At 39.8% G+C, this 16,111-nt stretch overlaps 1 protein-coding gene across 3 annotated transcripts in view; it reads right to left on the reverse strand.

Annotated features, from left to right (window-relative positions):
• Positions 1-16,111, reverse strand: part of ABHD12 (abhydrolase domain containing 12, lysophospholipase) — a 136,437-nt gene that overhangs the window by 33,861 nt on the left and 86,465 nt on the right. For all 3 annotated transcript variants that reach the window (XM_088477363.1, XM_088477362.1, XM_088477364.1), the window contains exons 4-6: positions 11,000-11,119; positions 6,659-6,689; positions 4,570-4,615 (exon numbers count right to left, since the gene is read on the reverse strand). In XM_088477363.1, the coding sequence (XP_088333489.1) occupies positions 4,570-4,615; positions 6,659-6,689; positions 11,000-11,119 (197 nt within the window). The remainder of the gene's footprint in view (positions 1-4,569; positions 4,616-6,658; positions 6,690-10,999; positions 11,120-16,111) is intronic.

Here is a 16,111-nt window from a genome sequence, read left to right on the forward strand (position 1 = left end):
CAGAGCCTGGTGCTGGTTGTGATAAGTACAGGGGAACCCTACGCAATTTTTTCCCTGTACTTACATAACCAGGACTGGCTATAAAAAGTCTGGGGCTGGTTCTGTTTTAAGGGGGGACCCCACAAAATTTTTTTGTTTAAACATTAACTCTTTACAAGCTTTTTACAGTAAGATACATACATGCATCTCACCGATGTATGCATGTATCTGTGTCAAAACGAACTGCTCATGCTGAAAATGAAAGCATGAAGCAGTTCTATTAATTTGGGGCTTTTAAGTTTGTTTTGGAGTAGGATTTGCTGTTTGATTTGGACATGAACATGCAAAATCCATTCTTAGTAAATTTGAGATTTGCTAAGGAATTTTGCTGTTCAAGTTCAATTCGATCTCAGGAGATTTCTCTAATCGAACTTTAGTAAATGTACCCCCAGGTGTCTATCCTGATAATAGCTTGACAATGCTGACGGTCCTCAAGCATTTCTCTGCTCAGCTTGGTTTTGCCTTTAAAATGATTGACGTTTTAAATATACGGATAGACTCGCAGGAGTTCCTGCAGCGGCAGATGATCGCACCCTATTACATAAGCCCCCAAGGACACTACTGTCTTTGCACTCCCAGCAAGGCTTGTTATTATGACACTCATGTTTTCACAGTATGCTCTCCAAACAAATTAACTCAAACATATTCCCTCGGAATGCTCAAGGCAAATCCATGTTACAATTTAAGGGGTGGAAGATTAATTTTCTTGTTCCATGCAGCACACAAATATTGGGCAGCTTTTTTTTTTTTTTCACTGCGATTTGGAGCTCAGTTCGGATGTTCCCTACCCCCCATCCTAACTCCATAACAGTCTGCGATTTGTCCTCATCCCTGCAGAGCAACACGGTTTTGCCAAGGTGCAAAATTATGCTTTTTAGCTGAATTTACTGACTATAAATAAAGGCCAGTAACTACAGATTTTTAATTTACTTAGTAGTTTCCAGTCTAGTATTCTGTAATTGGTGCATCTTGAAAGATCAGCTTTCTTCATCCCCATGAGGAAAAAGGTCACAATGAGCAGATTATTTTCAGTCACTCAGTAGACATGCACTAGGATCACATTCTCTCTAGAGAAGGTTTCTTGCTAAATCAGCACTGCAGGCAATGCAGAACTGTGCAGAAAGATTAGCAATGGCAACACAGACGTATGCAATCAAGTATTAAACCAAGTGATTAGCAGGTTTTCAGTCCTCCGGTCTGCTCCCATATCTCATCACTAATCATCAGTAAGGCGACTGACAGGCTTTAAACTCTGCCTTGCCCACACAGAGAGAGGAAAATCATTATTCTCCTAGGCATTACTGCTTACTGTATTATTATGCATTGCACTGTGTACAGTGAAAAATAGAAAGCAAACTTATGCTCCTGCTAGATCACAGCTAGAATTATCCCACACATTTTACTGGTATTTGATTAGGGTCTAAGCATCTTATTGTATTCAATCTTCAGTTATTGGCCAATCAGATTAATAGAAGGATACCAGCAGCAGGAGATGGGTGTACTGGACTTGTGGGAGACCATTACGCCTTCATAATTGTAGTATTATCATGTTACAGACTGACATATAGGTAAGACTGTGGTGTCACTTCCGTATGAAATGACGTTCATGCATCCAATTAGTTATCACACCAAATGGCTAAATGACTGTCTTGCTGTTACGTAGGTATAACTTTAGAATTGGGGTGCCTATAAACTAGCTGAGGTGAACAGCCAAACTGAGCAAGCCAGGAGTGTATGTGCACTGCAAAATAGGCAAGGATATTTCCTTCCTCCACCCAACGACCTTTCTACCAGGTATGCGAATTTGGGCCTTGATTTTACGTCCCGCCATAAACCGGCAATTCATATCACCACTGCAATAAGCTCTTTATTGGCGACTCCTTGACGGAACCCCAATCATCCTGGAGTAACCTGGCTAGCAGGTAAAATTAGATACAGAGCACAGGAACATTTATGTCTACCTTTTAAAGGAGTTTTGATAATTGGCATCAATCAAAACAAATTTAAGAAAATTTTATTTTTAAATAATTTTTTTTAATTGATTTTTGCAAGACAAAAAATAAAAAAGCAAAAACCAAATGGGAAAACTACAGTCAACGCCATTACTTAAAAAGGTAGCGCAGAAGACACGCGACCAGAGATTACATCAAGAGCACAGATCAGTGATAGAAACTGTTGTAGCGTCGTACATTACAGAGGCAAGCTCTGACTATATTAAATGTCCCTGACTGCCAATCAGGGAGAACAATGACCAATATAAAATATTAAAAATATTGCCGTGTTATGTCGCTGGGTGCCATCCCATCAGCAAGTGGGACATCTTCTCTCCCAACAATACTATAGCTGGAACTGTTCCAAAAGCCCCATATGTGTGTTCAAACTTAAGTAAGCAATTCCGTTTAGCATAAATGTACTGTTCATGCCCCACCACTTCATTCATTCATTAACACCACTCTGCAAATATAGGGCCTCTAAAGACCAACCACGTGCGGGCAAAACAAACTTCAGCTAAAGCCAGGACAGCAAGTATATATTGTTCAGTTGTACAATTAGCCCAGTCTTGGAGACCCAAGCCAAAAATACACAGTTTAGAAGAAGAAAGGAGGAACCACCTCTCGTTTGTGCGGTACAGCTGCTAATCCGGTCCCAGAATGGACGGATCACTGTGGGGTAGAACACTTAGGACCTCTATCAGAATAAAATGTTACATTTGCACAAGAAAAAAAAAAAAGAAAAAGAAGGGAATGCAGGATCATCATCCTGGTTTATAACCCTCCCTGGCTACCAGTCAAGGTCACACTACAGGGAGCTGCCAAAGCAGACTATCAGAAATAGGAAACTATATAGGACAACACGGTTTGAGGTGCCAGCTGTCTTCCCACACAATGACTCTTCAATTGTTTTATCTGCTGCACTATCGTGTGAAATAAAAAGCTTTTCCAAGTGCCTAAAGCAGTGTTGGCTAACCTTGACACTCCAGCTGTTATGGAACTACATAACCCAGCATGCACTGCTACAGTTTTGCTATTAGGGCATGCTAAAACTGTGGCAGGGCATGCTGGGATATATAGTTCCACAACAGCTGGAGTGTCAAGGTTAGCCAACACTGGCCTAAAGGGACAAAGAGTTGTGGAAAAAAAACATTTGATCCGTGCAGAACACCTTTTTAGGTTTACATAGCTTTCAGAATCAGCAGAGGAATGAACAGAAATGCAAGCAAGCAAATTAAAAATAAACTATAAAAGTATAGAGTTAAACAATACAGTTGAGACATAACAGAAATAGCTCTCTCTCCAAGAAGCATTATAAATGATCTGCATACATAAAAATGTCTCAGGGTTCCTATAGGTGTGCTGAAAAAATCATACATAATTTAAATAATTGTATTGCAAACATGTAACTTATTTAGGGACGCTCTTTTTACACTTAATTTTGCGTCAGTGAAGCCAGCAGCAGTACTGTGCCTCTGGCGGGTAACTAATCTAAAACATAAACAGAATACGTGCTAGGTTTTACGAAGAAATAACTTTTAAAAATATTCTCTTTATCATCATCTTTATCATCATACTGGTTCCCTTCTAAACAATTTTCTAGAATTCTCCCTGTATGGAACATTCAACACATACTCATGCCAATACTCTTTGTAGTCAATATGTGTAACATTAATGAGTTTTCACATTGAACATAATAATGTTACATACACAAATATATATACAGGTTGAGTCTCACATATTCAAAATACTTGGGACTTTGCAGAGAGACTGGACGAGCACCGCACAGCCTGCAGGAAGCCTGACGGGGTCAGCAAGCAGGGTAATATGTGCGAGGGGCAGTCATTTGGGAATGCCATCTGACCAATCACATGTCAGCTCAAATTATTTGGATATGGGAGACTCAACCTCCTACACATATCTATAGATACAGACACACACATTTAGTATTTTCACACAACTTAACAAGACAACTACTTGAGACAAGAAAGCCATATTGTGGACTGCACCAATAATAACGAGAATGGAGCCGCCCCTTTAAAGAGGCAGTGACAACTAATATTCATGATATCCTGGGTCCTATCCGTTATCCCATGAATACTGGTGCAGCCCAAACATGTCTACCTGCTGTGCCTTAATGAAAGGTAACATTTAGGAATATGGGCTCAGGTTTCAACATTGAAGTAAAAAATTCATCTTTAGTGGAATTTGTGGCAAAAAGTGATTAATAATTGTAAAATAATGATCATAGAAATCATCAACACACTTGTGAGGTTCTGTACTTCCAACAAGAGCAGCTTTCACATATTGCACCTTTCATGTTCACAGTTCTGGAAGAAGATTGGCATGTCACTATGATACATCTGTTATATGCACCTGCTAGTCTGCGTGTCCTTGCTAATACACTCAGAATACAAGAGGAAGCACGTGATAGACATTTGTACAGTTGCTAATCACAAGACTCTTCTATTTAATTCCTCTGTTTAACCACTGAGCCCTAGGAGTCAGCAGTAAATGGTCTACAACGGAAGTCACTCACCTCTGTAGTCGAATGACATGACATGATAGCCCATTGAGCTGAGGACCTGTCAAAAGGGACATTTAGATTAGTACACAGTACACTTTTACATACAAATTAATTCCAGAATAATCTACCTAAACTCTGTGGAAAGTGCAGCAATTTCCCTTAGGCCACTTGCATAAATACCACAAACTATAAATACCTGTTGGGTACGGGATGCCCTGACAGGCAGGATAATAACTATAACCTGTAAATACTACATATAAATACTAAAATTAGTAATATTTACAAATCACACTGCTCTGTGAGAAGGAGCTAGTGTAATGCCTGTGTAGAGCAACAGCTTTTATACAGATTTTAAAAACTGCATCTGATATGACGGATGCACCCCAGATGCCAGTATTAATCCCCACCTCTCCCTCGCACTTGCTGGTGTGCCATATATCAATATAGTTAGTGCTGCACAGTACACCAGCTAGCTTACATTTTACAGTACAAACAACAATAATTCTTGGTAAACTCTTGTTATGGCTTTTGTTCCTATATCTTAATCAATTTATTATTTTACAGCTCATTCATCCTTAACACAACTGGTTTATTTAGTCTACTGCAAATATAAATCCTGCACGTTTGATCATGAAATAATTTTATTTCCATAAGAGGCATATTTACATAAGAGCCTGAGAGGGAGATTTATCAAATATTGGAAAGAGATAAAAAGAGAAGTTGCTCATAGCAACCAATCAACTTCTAACTGTCATTTATACAGGCTGTGCTATATAAATGATGGATGCTGATTGGTTGGTACTTTATTTCTCTCCATTTTAGCTCTCTCCAAGGTTTGATAAATCTCCCCCTAAGATTACCCAGATTTACTTATTAATTCCTAACCATTTTTATGAGCTGTCATTCCTGCCTGTGTTAGATGGGAGCAGCCATGGCTACAGCTGACGGTCATTTTCAGATTGCAGACTGTGCTGAACAATAGTACTTCTATCGACAGCAAATTTGTGAAATGACTGATGTGCTTCTCTAAATGATCAAATAGTTATTATTGCACATATGTATGGTATCGGCAGGGCAGTTTACTACTAAATCAATTACTTTCTTACTTTCTTAGTATTGAGTTATTTTTTCCATACAGCAGCAAATAACCTCTGGAGTAAGCAGATCTACTCATATCAAACACAAGAAGGTTAAACAGCACAGTAGCCTCTGCACCATACTGGACCCTCTTTCTCGTTCGTGTTGCACTACTATGTCACCAATTTGCAATCCCCAGTATTACTCTTGTTAGGACTTGCAAATGTATTACGTCAGTAATTTTATGCTGCAGGCAGTAGTGTGTGGAAATGTCCTTTAAAACAGAATTCTGGATTATGTGTTAAGTATTCACTGAGCTGCTCCTTCCCTTTGGTGGACCTCCATTGCTTGCCTAGCATTCTAACAAGGCCTACTGATAATCAATGTAAGTGGGTGGAACAATGGGAAGCTGAGAGCCCCGTGCAGTACCAGTATGCAGTTTCCAGGGCTCCACTAAGATAAAGGGGCAGCTCAGTGACCAACTAAAAGTAATGCAGCTTTAGAAACAGAAAAATAGCCTTTAGTTCAGGTAGAATAAACAAAGTATCTGAAAAAAAATGTAAATCGGATCATTCCCTTCTTTCCAGGACTGGCAGAAATGGTAAGGGCTCTTAGGCCACACACCTGAAGCCAGTTGTGACTACTATTAAACAGTAGCGTCTACAGCAAAGTGTCTCAGCAGACCAGATGTCTGTTACCCAACACAGCTTTGATGACATTTTTCTTCTGACACAGTTTTAGAACCATAATGATGGGAATTATCTAGCACCACTTTGTGGCTTGTACCAGACGACGCATCCGTGTGTCAGATATCCTCAGCACACAGGACACCACTTCGTGTTTCCCTGTAGCTGAGAGAAGAAATTGTCTATCCTCTGCTGTTCCCCTACAGGCTGTCATTATTACCGAAGTTCCCATTAGTACAAGTAGATGGAACGAACTTCAACTAAATACTGCAACTAAGTAAACAGAGTATACAGTGGAAGAAATAAATAAGACAGACAAAGTATATACAGTATTATACCTTATATAGCTGTACTCGGTGATCACCTCCTCTGTGGGAAGAAGTAAAATTATACACACATGGTTACTAAACAAATCTCATTTATTTCTATAAACATCCCAAAGACATATGAGGAATACGTGATTCTGTTATCTGTGTCTTACATTCTACATTTATCAGAATTGGATAAATACCAAATTAATACAAAGCTATATTTCTTTTTACACGTCCTTCGCACATATACAGACACCATTTTACCACTTATTTTGTCTTTACTAATGTATCTCTCTCAAATCCAGTTTCATGGAGACGCTAATAATGTAATAGCTTTCCAGAGATGACGTACAGATGATATGTGGCTGTAGTTAGCGGGTGACCGCTTCTTCCCAGCATCTACTGTACACATTGAATCAAGGTGGGCAGATTTATGGTGAGAACAGACAGAGGGAGAGGCAGGTGGAGACCAGATAATCTTCTTTGGCAAATGTGAATATTTGGAAGACAATGACAGGCCTCAAAGTGTTTCCTTGCATATATTAAACGGGATGTAGTTAATATCCCGACGATTGGGATGCCAGCTGCCAAATTCACGGCGCAAGAATCCTGATCACTGAGAGAACACCGGCGCCGGAATCCCGATCGTAAGAAGACCAGGGCAAGAGTAAGTCTCAGTCGTGGGAAGGAGGGATCTGTTAGGCTTAGGCAACCCAGGGGGACTTAGGGTTAGGCTGCGGGAGGGGGGGAGATTAGGATAAAGCTCCAAACAGGCGAGGGGTTAGGTTCAGGCACCACAGGGGGGAGGTTAAGGTCAGGCACCACAGGGGGGAGGTTAGGGTCAGGCACCACAGGGGGGAGGTTAGGGTTAGGCACTAAGGGGGGAGGTTAGGTTCAGGCACCACAGGGGGGAGGTTAGGGTTAGGCACTAAGGGGGGAGGGTTAGGGCGGGTTAGTATAAAAGAGTACAAAAAAGGAGGGTTAGGGGGTAAATAGGACAGGGGAACATTACTTATCGTTCCCCTGTCGGGATTTGAACCATCAAGATGCCACTGTCAGTACTGACAGCCGGCATCTCCTCCGTCTGTATTTAACACATTTATCTGTACTGTTCTAGGATGGCTTAGCTTGCTGAAAATGATTATCCTCCCAAGGCTATGCAGTCAGATTGTTCACTCTTATGTCGAACCCCAAATGTCGAATGTTATGTCAACATGGTTAAAATGCCAACATCTACAATGTCAACATTAGTTTTTGGGTTAGCTAGAAACTGCTTGTCGCCATTATCACCATGTCAACATTTCATCAGTGCCCATATGCTGAATGTCGACACGAACATGGCGACAAGTTGTCTGTCAACATGGTGAATGTCGACATAATATATCGAACCTCTCCCAAAATTGGTGTATACATTACATACTGTAGTTCTTTGAAATTCATTCTGGGAAAAAAATACACAATACAGAAAATAACGCAAAAGTTTAATGATTTCATACATGTATAAAGAAAGAGAAGTGGCCAAAAATGCAAAATAAAACATCAGGGAGAGTGATATAGTTTAGCGCAATTTAGTTACTCTACACACGGATCTGTGCATACCACGGCAAACTTCAGGGGGTCCACACTAAACCCCAGTGATGAAACCTGCTTATAAAAGGCAGTCCACGGTACACAATCCAAGTTACTATGCACCAGCTACTCCCAGCAGTGTTATCAGTACTTAATCAACATCCAATGAATTCCCTGGGAGATTTATATGGAAAGGGCACGAAGATTATTTGATTACTTTAAGCAGTTGATCATAGTCTTCCAAGGGGCACACATATCTCTTATATGCAATTAAAGCACGTCCTTAGAGCCCAATTTACAACTGAAAATATGCACGGCTGAAGCTTTCACAAATAGAAAATTGCTTCAGAGTTCCAGATCAAACCTGTCTGCTCAGCTCATTACTGCCCAATTTCAGCCTCAAAAACCACATATTCAGATTTAAAATGTAAAACGTCAGGAATATTTAGGGCATATAGAATGCAAGCGTTAGGAAGACGCGTTAGAAATCCTGAAAGTACTTTCCATTAATATGAGCGATACAGTCACACAATTTACCTACATCTGTAAGGACCCATCATATCTTATCACAGTGTACCACAACAATAAGAAATTATTTTGCCTAATACGTAACTCAACTTTTAAAGACACCACACAGAGGTTGATTCAATTAGCCGTGAACAGTGAACGCATATGCCACACTTTCAGTAGCCCAGAGGCCGTGGATTTCTCTTTGCAAACCTATGACTGCGTACAAGAGTCTGAGACAGAGACAAAATAAAGTTCAGTCAGTGAAGCATGAGGTGAGCCAAGAGAGGGCAGACTCCCGGAGACTGAGGGAATGGACAGGCTGGAGGAGATAGTGCCAAAGGCAGATGTAATGAGAACTGACACATGACCATTGGCTTTAGCAGCAAGATCATTGGTGACCTTAGTGAGGGCGGTTTCTGTGTGATACCATCTACCTTTACACCCTAATATTCTTTCTACTATACAGTATTATAATTTGCTACTGTTCTGGAGGATCTAGCATTGTGAAGTTATTACACAATATAGAATACGTATGATTCCAGAATGTCCTACACCTGTTACTATTATAGTAAATGCCCAACACAATATATATGATCCCTTTGTGCTATTCCCGAGATCTATAATTGTTCTATTAGTAAAAGCAATAAAAAGAACGTTGAAAAACACAAATAATATAATACATTAAATAATAAATTCACAAAAATGCCTCTTTTCTAACCGCAGTAATCTTCATTATTTAAATAGTAACTTCACTGAAATGGAAACATTGTGGAATGAGTCGGATTTGTAACCGCTTTCCATGTATGGAAATAAAAACAGTAGTTCTGCCCCCATTCACAGGTGACTATGCGCTGGTGAAAGCGTTATCAGCAGCGGCATACATTTACACCAGCCTTATTCTTGGTGCATGAGATCATTCACCTCCAAACAGCCAGCAATTCCATCTACACACACCCTACAACAGATCCCACATGCAGTTACACCCTCCACGTTGCAAGTGGAGATACTACTGAGATCCATACAACTCAGAATTGCCCGTAGATGTTCTAAGTTGACTATGCAGGCACTCGACACATGCACTCTTTTGCTATAAATCACGGGATCCAAATTCAAAATGAAATTTTAAATGAAAAATTCAAATGAAATGGCATATCAGAATGCAACATATGTACATCATTTACTAGGATGGCACAAGTACAAGGGAAGGTGGCCCTGCCTTGTCTCTGGAAAGAGATAGTGCGCACAATAATTTGCTGTATACTTTGCTCTCATCCAAGGCAAGTCTCTTGTATTGGATCTAGAAGATGTGGCATCAATTGAGGTACTTAACAGATGCCATGGTAAAAAGGTTGGAACACCGCATCTCCAGGTGGGAGTGGTCTTGCTAAGTGAAGTGTTTATTTTATTAACAGAATAACAACAACTAAATAAATGTTTTTGTTACCTGAAATCCCTACCAGTCATGTTTTAGTTTTGAGACACATTGGGCTGAATGTAATAGGCTGCGGCTTTGAGACATCGGCGAGTCCTGTGTGAGACAGCGCAATGTTTTAAAGTAGCAGTCGTTTAATAGGCAAAAATCTAACTGGTTTTGTCTACTAAAAGACTACTACTTTAAAACATTGGGCAGTCTTGCAAGGGACTCGTCGATGTCTCAAAGCCGCAGCCTATTACATTTACCCCATTGGCTGTCTGGCTGAGCAGAGGGGGAACAGTTTCAGGCAGAGGCGTAACTCCCGGAGGCAATGGAAACGTTCACCTCTGGGAACCAGGTGTGTGGGCAGCGAGCCGGGGAAAACAGCACAGTACAGAATACCGGTGCCAGCAGGGATGACAAAACAGTAGGGGAGCTCCCCGATGCAGAATAGCAATGCCCGACTGCATTCTGTATGGAAGGGGAGGCACACAGAATGCAGCCTAGGGTGGGCGCATGGAGGGGGAGATCTTACCTCAGGGTAATGGTCTTCAACTTCCATTACTGGTTGCAGGAGAACATTTTTTCACATAAGTAATTTAGATTTAAGAAGTTAAGGAAGAGATCAAAATGTCCTTACATTTATATCTACTATTACTTTAGTTATTACAATTTAGTCCACACCCATTAAAATAATGTAAAATAATAATAATAATGTAAAATAATGTTTCTGCTGTTTACAGCAGCAGAAACCTACAGAAAGTTGAGGTTCTTGTAACATATTTAGCTGATCCTTTTGTTTTTAGCAAACTAAAGGGAAAGAAAACAAAATAAAATAAAAATATATGTATAGGATTGCCACAAGCAGTGCTCACCGAGTTCCTGCGTTCCCATGTAAGTATAGAATGACAGGATAGTTTGTAGACATCACTTCCTCGTACCATGCTTGGTCCTTTCCCTGAGCATCCTTCCACAGGACTGCGGGGAGGGTGTGCCTGCAATCACACGTTACACACATTTACACTACAGCACAGCAGACACATCATATTTACACTACAGTACAGCAGACACATATATTTACACTACAGCACAGAAGACACATCATTTACATTACAAAGTATAGCAGACACATCACATTTACACTACAGTGCAGCAGACACATCATATTTACACTACAGTACAGCAGACACATATCATTTACAATACAATACAGTGCAGACATATCACATTTACAATACAGTACAGCAGACATATCACATTTACACTACAGTGCAGCAGACACATCATATTTACACTACAGTACAGCAGACACATATCATTTACATTACAATACAGTGCAGACATATCACATTTACAATACAGTACAGCAGACATATCACATTTACACTACAGTACAGCAGACACATCACATTTACACTACAGTGCAGCAGACACATATCATTTACATTACAATACAGTGCAGACATATCACATTTACAATACAGTACAGCAGACATATCACATTTACACTACAGTACAGCAGACACATCACATTTACACTACAGTGCAGCAGACACATCATATTTACACTACAGTACAGCAGACACATATCATTTACACTACAGTGCAGCAGACACATCATATTTACACTACAGTACAGCAGACACATATCATTTACATTACAATACAGTGCAGACATATCACATTTACAATACAGTACAGCAGACATATCACATTTACACTACAGTGCAGCAGACACATATCATATTTACACTACAGTACAGCAGACACATCACATTTACACTACAGTACAGCAGACACATATATTTACACTACAGTACAGCAGACACATCACATTTACACTACAGTACAGCAGACACATTACATTTACAATACAGTGCAGCAGACACATATCATATTTACATTACAGTACAGCAGACATCACATTTACAATACAGTGCAGCAGACACATATTTACATTACAGTGCAGAAGACACATATCACATTTACACTACAGTGCAGCAGACATATCACATTTACACTACAGTACAGCAGACACATCACATTTACACTACAGTACAGCAGACACATATCACATTTACACTACAGTACAGCAGACATATCACATTTACACTACAGTACAGCAGACACATATCGCATTTACAATACAGTGCAGACACATCACATTTACAATACAGTACAGCAGACACATCACATTTACAATACAGTGCAGCAGACACATCATATTTACAGTACAGCAGACACATCACATTTACATTACAGTGCAGAAGACACATATCACATTTACATTACAGTGCAGAAGACACATATCACATTTACACTACAGTACAGCAGACACATCACATTTACACTACAGTACAGCAGAAACATATCACATTTACAATAGAGTGCAGCAGACATATCACATTTACAATACAGTGCAGCAGACATATCACATTTACACTACAGTGCAGCAGACACATCATATTTACAATACAGTGCAGCAGACATATCACATTTACACTACAGTACAGCAGACATATCACATTTACACTACAGTACAGCAGAAACATATCACATTTACACTACAGTGCACCAGACATCACATTTACAATACAGTGCAGAAGACACATCACATTTACACTACAGTGTAGCAGACACATCACATTTACACTACAGTACAGCAGAAACATATCACATTTACACTACAGTGCACCAGACATCACATTTACAATACAGTGCAGCAGACACATCACATTTACAATACAGTGCAGCAGACATATCACATTTACAATACAGTGCAGCAGACATATCACATTTACACTACAGCAGACACATCATATTTACAGTACAGCAGACACATCACATTTACACTACAGTGTAGCAGACACATCACATTTACATTACAGTGCAGAAGACACATATCACATTTACACTACAGTACAGCAGACATATCACATTTACACTACAGTACAGCAGACATATCACATTTACACTACAGTACAGCAGACATATCACATTTACACTACAGTGCAGCAGAAACATATCACATTTACAATAGAGTGCAGCAGACACATCACATTTACAATACAGTGCAGACATCACATTTACAATACAGTGCAGACATATCACATTTACACTACAGCAGACACATCACATTTACAATACAGTGCAGCAGACACATCACATTTACAATACAGTGCAGACATATCACATTTACACTACAGCAGACACATCACATTTACAAAACAGTGCAGCAGACATATCACATTTACAATACAGTGCAGCAGACATATCACATTTACAATACAGTGCAGCAGACACATATCACATTTACACTACAGTGCAGCAGACACATATCACATTTACAATACAGTGCAGCAGACATATCACATTTACACTACGGTGCAGCAGACACATATCACATTTACACTACAGTGCAGCAGACACATCACATTTACAATACAGTGCACCAGACACATCACATTTACAATACAGTGCAGCAGACACATCACATTTACACTACAGTGCAGACATATCACATTTACACTACAGTGCAGACATATCACATTTACACTACAGCAGACATATCACATTTACAATACAGTGCAGCAGACACATATCACATTTACACTACAGTGCAGCAGACACATATCACATTTACACTACAGTGCAGCAGACACATATCACATTTACAATACAGTGCAGCAGACATATCACATTTACACTACGGTGCAGCAGACACATATCACATTTACACTACAGTGCAGCAGACACATATCACATTTACAATAGAGTGCAGCAGACACATATCACATTTACAATAGAGTGCACCAGACACATCACATTTACAATACAGTGCAGCAGACACATCACATTTACAATACAGTGCAGCAGACATATCACATTTACAATACAGTGCAGCAGACACATCACATTTACAATACAGTGCAGCAGACACATCACATTTACAATACAGTGCACCAGACACATCACATTTACAATACAGTGCAGCAGACACATCACATTTACACTACAGTGCAGCAGAAACATATCACATTTACAATACAGTGCAGCAGACATATCACATTTACACTACAGTGCAGCAGACATATCACATTTACACTACAGTGCAGCAGACATATCACATTTACACTACAGTGCAGCAGAAACATATCACATTTACACTACAGTGCAGCAGAAACATATCACATTTACAATACAGTGCAGCAGACATATCACATTTACAATACAGTGCAGCAGACATATCACATTTACACTACAGTGCAGCAGAAACATATCACATTTACACTACAGTGCAGCAGAAACATATCACATTTACAATACAGTGCAGCAGACATATCACATTTACAATACAGTGGAGCAGACACATATTTACTACTTATTCAGACATTTTAAAATTCTAAAAGCCGGAGGTATCCAACATTTTCAACTAGATTTCCATGCAGTATATCATGTATAAGGTCAAACTGTGCTTGAATAACTATGAAGTACAACTCCCAAGAGAACTTGTCAGCCAGCGACTCATTTTAGAAGTTGTAGTTCAGTAACTGCTGCCCAGCTAAAAGGTTGCTCACATTTTCTCTGTTGTAAAAAGGAGAAATAACACATCTAAATAGGTTGGGTACGCGATCCTGGCGCTGATAATGTCAGCGGTCAGAATCCCGGTAGCAGAATCCCGACGGTGGAAATCCCAACACATGCAGGTAAGTAATCCTACAACTAACTCTCCACTTAACCCACCCATCCCACAGCCTAACCTTCCCCTACGACAGCCTAACCCTGTGCCCAATCTTAACCCTCTCTTTAACACCATCGTGATCACAGCCGTCGGGAGTCTGGAGCTGGGATTCTGACCACAGGCAATGTGTGATCCAGGATGCCAACTACATCCCATCTGAATGTAAAAATATTTAACTGGCTGAATCGTATTGATTATTTCATGCATCATGTGTTGAAAAAACAGGTAACAATGTATAAGAACAGTACAGTAATGCACTTATAACTGCTAGGATGCCTGTCCAACCCCCCCCATACAACACAATAGATCCATCTACTTCAACGCAAGAAAAACAAACCAAAGTAGAAACACTAGACCAAAGGCCGGAGGCCGCCCGTTGCCTCTACGCTTTCCTCTTTTTACTAATAGAAAAGGCAAGTAAATGAAAGGCTAACATGGAAGCAAGCTGTCACACCATTCCCTTGCTCTCTGGCAAACTTTATATGCTTGATAACAAAACAATCCATAAAAACGCTGTACACTAATGATACTTGCTGGGCGTACACTTGTCTCAATATATACTTAAGATAAAAAAAAAGACAACTAAATAAACATTATCTACAATAAAATGCAGTCAATCAAGCACCATAAAAATAATAAATAAAACGCAGGCATTTATGTGAAGGTTTCTCATTGATACAACCTCAGTTTATCTGCTTGCTGACTTATTTATTTTATAGCCTATGATGCTAATTCAAACACATCTGACAAAAGGATTGTCTGCCTGCAGCAAAAGCATACAATGGAACAAAGATACACACTGAAAAGTTCAGCATACGAAAGCAGAAAGTAAAAGCTGTGTAATTGTTACTTTGAGGTCTAGGGATTTCGTGTAATAACCATGCTTGCTTTAATGCCCATCTGTAATTACATCCCGCTTTTCACCAGGCTACAGATGGTGTCATGCTAACATTTCACAATATACTTTTCCCCTAAGTGGGAAAATCACAGAAGAAGACAGAATATTTAAAGTTCAGGTTCGGTACCTCCTGCTGTGAGGGTAGCGTAGAATGCGAATAATAACGTTAGAAACAAATGTAACACATGACTGTCAAATGTTGCAAGTGTCATTACGAGATCCCTTAGCGCTCCTTCTAGGTTTCCCCATGGCAAAAATGCATCTTGAGAACACAAGCTCAATGCTACTGTAACATTAGCGAATGCCGTAGTGAGTATACAAGGACCAATGATTTCTGTGTCCTAGCAG

This window comes from Taudactylus pleione, unplaced genomic scaffold (genome assembly GCF_031769625.1).
Source record: "Taudactylus pleione unplaced genomic scaffold, aTauple2 ptg000201l, whole genome shotgun sequence".
In the NCBI taxonomy this organism is placed as follows: domain Eukaryota; kingdom Metazoa; phylum Chordata; class Amphibia; order Anura; family Myobatrachidae; genus Taudactylus; species Taudactylus pleione.